Source organism: Marmota monax, unplaced genomic scaffold (genome assembly GCF_021218885.2).
Source record: "Marmota monax isolate L192 unplaced genomic scaffold, Marmota_monax_Labrador192_F-V1.1 WCK01_AAM20220418_F8-fsc00331, whole genome shotgun sequence".
Taxonomy (NCBI): domain Eukaryota; kingdom Metazoa; phylum Chordata; class Mammalia; order Rodentia; family Sciuridae; genus Marmota; species Marmota monax.
Window position 1 is genome coordinate 287,190 of NW_026694212.1, and position 9,872 is coordinate 297,061.

Genomic DNA, 9,872 nt, shown 5'->3' on the forward strand with positions numbered 1-9,872 from the left:
TATTCCATATGGTGTGTGTGTGTGTGTGTGTGTGTGTGTGTGTGAGAGAGAGAGAGAGAGAGAAATGGAGAGTATGTGTGTGTTTGTGTACATAAAACCTCCCTTTTTTATAAAATAAAAAACCTCAAAAACACTGTAAATGGGATTCTATTTGTGTATTCATACCTGGATTTAGTTTCTTGGGCTGGCCATGAATAGCTGTAATATAACCATGAAAATCTTAATTGAAACCTCTATGCCTTAGTATCTTCTGTAGAATAGCAATGGCAGTGGTAATTACCACATGAGTTATTGTGAGGATAAATCTTTAGAAGAGTGCGTCTGTAGGTTCTGCTTGACATGATTCCAGGCAAGACTTGAGACATAAACATCATGATTCCTCCTGAGTAACTCTGGTTGTGTTTTACTCTAGCTGTGTTTTCCTGCATAGGTTCTCATCAAACCATAAGTAAATAAAACCATCAGAGTCATTTGTAGGACTTTACAACTGGATCCTGGTTCCAGGGCTTCCCTTGTCTCTTCAATATTATCTTATGATAAACCAGATACACTTCAGTCAGGATGAAATCAGTTTTGTCCTAACCCATAAATATGCTCCTCTTTCTGGCCCAAATGGTGGGATATCCAACTGGCATTGCTGCCACTCTGAATCACACTTCTGTCAGTGTGTCACTGAGCCTTTTGTCTTTCTTTTGTCTCATAGCACCTGGGGGAAACCTTTTTAATCTTAGTTGTTCTGAAACAGTGCCGGATACAGAAGAAACACTACAAGGTTTAGTTATTATTTTTCTTTTATGCATGAGGTTTTCAAAGCGTTCATTTCCTATCCTCTTGGAAGTAATTTATTCCCCCCTTTCTCTTTTCTCTTATAATTGTACATAGTATTTTATGGTAGAAGTATGAAAATGTGATAAATTAAATATAGTGTGGAAAAGAAAAAAAAGAGCAATGAACTTGTCATTAAGAATAAAAGCAATTTTGTTGGATCAATGATATACATAAATGAGAATGTGATAGTTGTATAAAGATTCCAGAGAAGGAAAAGATTTTAGGTGTGTTGAGAACATGATGGCTTCAATTAGGTCATGGAAGATTGCATGGCTGGTGAAGGACTGTCAGGATGGGGGCTGAAGTAGTAAAGTGGGAGGAATCCCAGGCTGCAGAGACAGAAGAGTCAAGCAAGAACATGTGGTCTGAGGACAATGAATTGACTACTTTGGTTTGGAGAGAGTATGGGAAATAGAATTGAGGGCTCCAAGGCAGACCTTGAGCCAGTAAGTTGATTATAATTGCTCCATTGGGACCCAAAGATCTCCAAGGTTGCACTTGGTAAACAATATTCTCCCTCCATTGCTCTAAAGAAGACCTTGGCAATGCCCAGGGGCAGAAGTGGTGTCTTCAACCTTAGAGTCAAGTGGTAGTCTGACAATACACCAGCTCCTTGCTGGTCAGCTGGCTAGCTTGAGCTGGGTGGCTTACTGGTGGGGATGCATCCACCTTCTAGGTTTTGAGCCTCAGCAAGCCCTCTGCTGAAGAGGAACAAGCTGTAATCATGACTTCTCCAGGACAGAACATCTGATCCAAGGTCTCACTCTACAAAGGAAATCAGCAAAAAAGAATAATATGTCTAACTGAGACATCTCCAGATGCTAACAGTCTCACATAGGTTCACATCACCTTTGAAATCAATAGAAAGAATTGAGAGTGGTAAATTCAGTAGTTTTCTTCCCTGGAGGTCTGGGTGAGTACTGACAGGGTGGTCTCCTTTAGCTTCACAGGAAATAAAAACAGAAAATAAGAAATATTCCACTAGGCAATTAGCCCTGAATTTCACTCTGTTTGCTTCCTAGTTTCAGGACAAAAAAATCAAGCAAAAATATATATTATCTCTGATAAAGACTTTTGTTTTCTATGATGCATCCATCTATCCACACACCAAACTACAGGCAGCTTGTCAAGAATAAAGTTGCTCACTTGCATCTCATTCTTTACAACTGCATAAATTATAGGGGAACGAGATTTTATGTAGAGTATGAGTGTTGACTTAAAGTAATTTTGAATATTATATGAAAGGGATAGGGTTCAAACCACAGAATGATTGAGTCTGTGTAGGAGATGGTTTTGGAGACTAGTAGAAGAATGCTTTGGTGTCTAGTAAGGTTTTATAACTGGATTAGTCTCCCAAAAACTACACGTGCACACGTAATAGGATTAAGTAAAAATTAGATTCAAATTTAATAAGACATGTTTGAACTATGAAGGTGATGGGGAAGGAATTTGTATAATTTCCTGTTTTGCTTAGATAGAGGTTCAACTTTCTGGCTTTAATGCAGTTCCATTACAGTCTGACAATAGCATTAAATTAGAAGACTTGGCTGAAGGATGTAACACTAACATTATTGAGAAAAAATTTAAACAGTATTTCTGATGGAGATGTTTATTATTTATACACAACATGCAGAGACACATGAATGTGCACACATACAGAGACACAAACACACAGTTGAACACTGGTGGTCACTGAACTTTATAGTACAGAAAACAAAAGATACAAATGTCCAAATGTTTTTTGGGTGTCAAGGAGATTAGGAATAGGGGTTAAGTTTTAGAAAGATAATTTAAGGTTATAAAAATGTAGATCAGGGCTGGATAGGATGCTCCAAACCATCTGTCCAAACTACATCTTTAAAATAATTCAGGAACACTTTTACAATATCCTGAAAGATCAGCTTTAAGCCTCTGATCACTTCCTTTTCATGAAGACTAATTTTCTCATGGCTCTCTTTTTAAAGTTTTCTTTATACTGAGCCATAATCTGCCCTGTTGTGAATTTTACCTGATTGAGGGCCTTTTGAGAAGAACAAAGGAAATTTACAGCTTTTCCCATAAGACAGGAGTTTAAACATAGATACAAATGTCAGGCTTAAATTAAAATATTCCCTATTCTAGTCTAAAAACTCAAGAAACACCTCCTGTTTCTCATGCAGGAGGGTAATAGGTGTCCTTTTGTTTCAACTGTCATATCAGTTCAATTGTCTTTGGTTCTCTTTTGTATACCCCCAAGAACATGCATGGTACTCCTTATGCTAACTGATCAGTGCAGAGTCTTAGGTTCTACACTTTTATTTCAATACAAAGTTGTAGAAGGAGAAATCATGAACACAGTGATGTCTGGGATGCAAATGTGAATCATTAGGAAACAATTGTATCAGCCTAACATTATTTCTGTTCTTTACTGGGATGAAAGATTTGGGCAAGGTGAAAGGAATTGGATATTTTCAAACTGTCACCTTCAGTGGAGGAATGTGGAAGCCAGTAAAACTTGCCTGTTGTAATTAGTTTTCTCCTCAACATTTGGAGGACTGTCAGTTGGGAGGTTTTTGTTTATTTGGGTGCTCCACAAATAAGTTGTCCCCACCCTCTAAGGTCACGTCATTCCTGAGTTATGAGATGTAGGACTAGGAATAATGTATGGAATCTACAAAGGTCCATCACTGGATTCTGTGTGTGATGGAGCTGCCAACTGTTCATGAAAGACAGAACATACTCCTGGTTTCCAGGGAGATTCTCTTTTTATGATTTCCAGGTGTGGGCATAAGATAAGCCATGAGAAATACTAAGATCATGAGAAATACTCTATGAGGTATGGAGAAAGTATCACACTGCAGCCACTGGTTCTTGAATGACAGACGTGTGGCCAATACAAGGAGAGCAAGGTGAGTCATGGTGAACACAGAGTCACTAGCATCCATCTCAGAAGTTTAATAGAACACTTCATGTGGATATGCATACCGATACTGTAGTTCTGCACCTCAGCCCATTCTCAGGACCCTAGAGATTAGAAAGTAGTACACAGTCTCCAAAGCACAAGCTCCTGTTCAGGCAGAAGATAGTCAACATGATTGAGCAGGGATAGAAAAAATCCTTGACTTTGAGCTACATAGGATTGGGACTCTTCTTTCACACTTGATTCCAAAGAAATATGGACACCTCCACAACACAGTTTATAAATAAAACTGAAATTGCTATAAATCTTCATGCCTTTCTAAGGACCTGTGTAAGAACTGTGCACATGGGTTCCTACAGGTTCAGGGACACATTGAGCACTTTCATGTGCTAGTCATTTCTCTCAGTACTAAAACTACAAACCTGAACAAGATAGGTCAATTTATGAATCTGATGTTCATTATGGTGACCACAAACTAGTGAAAAATTTCCAGAAAGGAATGAACAAGAAAGAAAGAAAATAAATTGAGGACATTACCAAGAAAATAGTTGATATGATAGATTAAGGAACCAAACACAGATATTCCCATAAAGATTAAAACAGGAACCAAGGGATGGAAAGAAATAAAGAAGGAAAAAAACTATGGGTGAAGAAATGAGGCAAGAGCTTCATTAAACTAGTTCTCATTTTGAGATTCTTTATAGGGGAGAGATTAGCAGATGGTGCAAGGATCTGTGCAGAAATGATCATTAGATCTGAAACTAGAGTGGTGAAGGTTATATATCATGATTTTCATCTAGTCTGAGCTTTCATTTGGTAAATTTCAAAAGTGCTGCTGCCTTACACTGAAGTTTGGGCCAGTATCACCCACTCTTTATTTAAATAACTATCAAGCTTTCAATTGTGGTTTCCTCCATTCTAACTGTTCAACTGAGGTTTCAAAGCTTTCAAAGCTGGGTTCAATTTTCCCTATTCAGTTTTAACTTATATACTATGGTGTCCACTTATTGCTTTATGACTCTTTGCTTCGTGATGTTGAAATCCTTTTGGATTACATTTCCAACATTTTTCATGTAACCAACTTCTATGTCTACCTAAGCATACGTATATATTAGTATAAATATCATTGATAAACATATGAAGCAGGAATAGTTAAAACCCTTTTGCCAATAAATGAGAAAAGGTGCAGATTCTTTCCTGATGAACAGAAAATAAATATTTCTGGGACATTTATGTGCACCAAGAGCAGTACCGGGATGTAGAACTCATTCACCAGTTCATTCAAAGATCTTTACTAAGACCCTTTTCTTCTCCAGGCATTTCATGGGGAAAGGGGGATAAAATAACTAAGCAGGCCCAGTTGGATGGTATGTAAAGATTACTAGTGTAGACAGACAAGTGTTAAAAGCATATATTACATAATTTGGTACTTCAGAATGTTTGAGATCCTTTAGTCCAAATCAAAATCTTGTGAAATAAGGATTTGTTTTTGCTTTGCTTTGCTTTTTTACAGTTAAGTGATTGGAGACTCACAGAATTGAAATTTCAGAACAGGTGAAATGGGAAGTAATAAAGTTTATATGTAGGGATCTGACTACAGAATTCAGCAGTTAATTTACTGAGGTGTTCATCCAAAACCCATCATAGGTATGTTGGTCATATTACATGTGTATTAAAACTTTCTCTTTATAATTTACATTTTCCCCATCTTTTGTATAAGGACATGAACCATGGCACCTAAATACTTCACTGAAATCAGTCATCCAGCACTAAAGCACTGTTAATGATCTTTCAGTACAGCAGACATAATGAAAAGAAGAATGTGTTAATTTGGCAAAAACTTCTCATGTTGAGCATAGGGTAAACTTCTATTGTTTATGTTTTTTTATTTTTCATTTTTTTTGGTTTCTGGTAAATTTTCTTATATGGTATTTAGATTTTAACCATAAGAAATATCAATCTTTCAAGTAAAAAGCAATTTTACACATATTTCACTGCCATAGTTTATTAAAGTGTGTAGACCATTAATCCTATGGGTTCGTAGAGGAAATAGATTTTCATCAGATGTAATGGGAGAGTCAAATGTTTCACTCAGAAAAAGTTCCTTAACATCTAGTGTATATCATGAAAAAAAGTAAAGTGAATTTACCCCTAAGAGAGGATATTAGTACTTTTAAACTGACTGTGTTCTGCACACGGCTTGGAGTAGGATACAAACGTATAAAAGATGTCAAGTGGGTGTGACAAGTGCTACAGAGAAACTCTGCAAAAAAGATTGGATTAGAGAGGAGAGAACAACTCTTCCCGGGGAGTCGAAGGATGGATTTGTGACTTAGATAAACAGGTGGGGATACTCCAAAGATGATGACTCATCATAAGGACTGTATCTGTTATGAATTATTTATGACCTAAAGGGATGCATCTCTACTCTTTCTGGTCCTAAAGTGACCAGATGGTAGTTGATCATGAGCAAGGATTTCAGGATTGGTGTATTGAAGTTATTCTCTGAACAGAAGAAAGCAGAGGAGCACCAGAAGCCAATTTTCATTTTTTGTGGTGCTAGGGATTTAATAGAGGGCCTTGTGCACGTGAGGGAAGTATTCTACCAACTGACCTACATCCCCAGCCCCAGGAGCCCAACTTTTGATCTTAGCCTCATAAGCACACTGAAAAATCCTACCTAATAGACCAAGAAAATGACAAAGAGAACAACATAGAATACTGATGTTATGTTTTTATACTTTAGATTATTATTTCGTTTGAGGTACTTGGGATCAAACCAAGGGTCTATGCATTCCAGGGAAGTACTTTACTACTGAGCTACACTCCCAGCAACAAATTAGATTTTTTTAAAAGCAATTTTTACCTGAATGCATTGGATTCTTGTCTCAGTCGAGGGAGGCAATACATCATTTATATGTTCAGACAAGGAAGCATCATGTCAAAATGATTGAATAGATTGCCTCAAATCATGGAATAAACAGGCAGTAGGAATAGGGCTCACACAAGGGCCCATCATTCCTAATCTCCACACTACAGAAGAGAAGAGTAGGAATAGAAGACTGAATGGAACTGAACTAAATAGCAAAGTGTAAATTAAATGTATGATTTAGGAATACATAGGGAATACATGTAGGAATACACAGGCAACAGTGAAAATAATATTTTAATTCGATTTCTTCAGAATAGGCATCAATCTTTTTCTGTTGTTTGGGCAAGGAAATGACTATGAGAAGTAAGAATACCAGTATTGAAGATGGCTTCATTTTGGTAGGCTTCTCAGACTGGCCTCAACTGGAACTCACCCTTTTTGCTTTTATTTCAATTTTCTACTCTCTGACCCTCTTTGGCAACACCAGCATCATTGCTCTCTCAAGACTGGACCCTCGACTGCACACACCCATGTACTTCTTCCTCTGCCACCTCTCCTTCCTGGACCTCTGCTATACCACCAGCACTGTGCCCCAGCTGCTGATCAACCTATCCAGACTTGATAGGACCATCAGCTATGGAGGGTGTGTGGCCCAGCTCTTCATATCTCTTGCCTTGGGCTCCACTGAGTGTGTACTTCTGGTAGTGATGGCCTTTGACCGCTATGCTGCTGTGTGTCATCCACTCCACTACACAACCATCATGCACCCTCATTTCTGCCAGGCACTGGCTATTGCCTCCTGGGTGGGAGGCCTCGTGAACTCTCTGATTCAGACAGGCCTCATGATGGCCATGCCTCTCTGTGGTAATCAGTTGAATCACTTCTTTTGTGAGATGCCTGTATTACTGAAGTTGGCTTGTGAGGATACAGGAGGAACAGAGGCCAAGATGTTTGTGGCCCGAGCCATAATCTTGGTCTTTCCTGCAGCACTGATAGTAGGCTCCTATGCAAACATTGCTCAGGCAGTGCTGAAGCTCACATCAATGGCTGGGGGTAGAAAGGCTTTGGGGACATGTGGCTCCCACCTCCTTGTGGTTTGCCTTTTTTATGGCTCAGCCATGTACACCTATCTCCAACCTACAGGCAGTTACTCTGAGAGTGAGGGAAAATTTGCTGCCCTTTTTTATACTATTATTACCCCTATGCTCGATCCTCTGATCTATACCCTAAGGAACAAGGATGTGAAAGGGGCTCTCTTGAAGGTACTAGGGAGAAATAGAGATTGAAGGTAGGAGGGGAAACAAAGACAAATAACATTTTCCATGGTAACTTGCATTTTCTAAAAACTACCATTTTCTTTGGAGGCCATTGGCCACTAGAAAACAACCTTCTTGGGTCCTCAGATTACCAATACATTCCTTCTGGGAAATTGGAAGTGGGAATTTCTAATTCAGTGTTTTTATGATTATTGTTCAGGAGGGAGTAAATCTTGTGTGTCACAATGTTCAAAAAGAATGAACTTGAGAAGAGAGTACATTTTGCCATATGTGGAGAATAGGGATGGAGTCTATACATGTCTGAGAGCCAGGGAAGCCTAAATAAATGTGGTAACCCTTTTCCAAAGAGACTGATTCCCAGTGTTGTCATTAACTCCCAGTGTGCCTAAATGGGAAAGGCATATGCTCACTTGTAGTTTTTTTTTTTAATAAATTGGGACCCTGACGACCTTCCCACACAACTCAGACCCATTTCTACTTTCTCAAACAATAGTTATTCCTCTAGCCTTCTGGTCATAACAGTTATTAGCAAATAAGGGGTCCTGCTCAGATGCCCTATTCTGAGCAGATAGGGTCTCAAGGTGAATGTCATTTACCTACTCAAGGAAAAAAGCAAAATATGTAGTATGACATTGAAAAAAGAAAAGAATAAAAGTCTTATTACTTGCACCATGTGTGTTAGTCATGACATCTGTCTAGGCCAGGGGCAAAAGGGCAGTCATTGTAGGTAACAAATGAATGGGTCAGGAACTTGGGGACTGATTCAAGAGGAAATAAAATGCAAATACTTCCTGAATATACCCACCTCCTCCAACCTGTCTCAAGGATACCTACCTCTAGGGAATTGTTCCTCCCTGCATGGTGGTGGTAATGAATGCCCACTGGGCTGCTCCCTTCCTGCCTGTACCCCTGGGAGGCTTCTGTTGGCCCAACTGTTGGTCATGTAGGCAAGATAAGAGGATGAGGGAGCATGAGAAGAAAGGAAAACTAAAATGTATAAAAAGGGAAGGACACCCCTACTCCCTTGGGCAAAAACTAGGACCCCCCTGTGGCAGAGCCTTTTTCCGTGTGTGTGTGTGTGTGTGTGTGTGTGTGTGTATGTGTGTGTTTTATCTTTTAAATAAAACTCTTTGCGCTTGCCTAAACATTTCTGGATGGTTCAGTCTTAAACACTGGCAGAAGGACTTGAACCTGATTCTCAACACCAGTGTCATCATAAAGAAATAATGTCCAAAAAACCAACCAGAATACAACAGAGAAGTTCCTGTAGTAACAGTTGTCCCCACTTCATAGTGTATATGTAGCCCTGGCTGCTCAAACACTGAGGCTTAGTTTAAATGGGTATGTTTTCTTTTTCTCTTCTCCCTCTCCCTATCCCTAATCTCAAGGGAAACAGGATTGCCTTTTTCCTATCCTAGGCCTGAGTTATCTGTCTCTGAACACATACCACAGGAACCAAGTAATTTAAATAATTTACTCAAATTCTGTCCTAAGTACTTCTTTCAATCTCCACTCCCTCTCCATGGTCCCCTTCCTCTACTGTAATGGTCATCCTTCTATTTTTTTCTTTATTTGGGGACCAAGGATTGAATTCCAAGGATGCTTAGCCACTGAGCCAAAACCCCAGCCCCTTTTTACTTTTAATTTTTTTATTTTGAAGCTAGTGTATTAGTCAGTTTTTTGTAGAAGAACTGAATCAACAGGAAGTGTGATTATAATCAGGGAATTTATTATACTGACTGGATAGTTCACAATGGCCATCTGTAGGCTGGAGAGCTAGAGGAACCTGTAGCTGCACAGTCCAGGATGCCTCAAAGCAAGAAGTATCAATGATGCTACCCCAGTTGGAGGCCAAAGGCTTCTGAAAACTCTCTGGAGAATCACTGGCAGAGTCCCCTGTGGAAGAGTGAAGGAGCAAAAATCTGATATCCTCAGGTAACCACAGAAGCAATCAAGAACCTGTTCAAGAAGAATGGAGCTTGCATCTGCTGCTGCT

At 39.1% G+C, this 9,872-nt stretch overlaps 1 protein-coding gene across 1 annotated transcript; it reads left to right on the forward strand.

Moving 5' to 3' along the window:
- The first annotated feature begins 6,955 nt into the window (after positions 1-6,955).
- Positions 6,956-7,885, forward strand: LOC124108069 (olfactory receptor 2Y1B-like). Its single transcript, XM_046466435.1, has one exon. It carries the CDS (start codon positions 6,956-6,958, stop codon positions 7,883-7,885), a length of 930 nt encoding a protein of 309 aa, XP_046322391.1.
- The last annotated feature ends 1,987 nt before the right edge of the window (positions 7,886-9,872 follow it).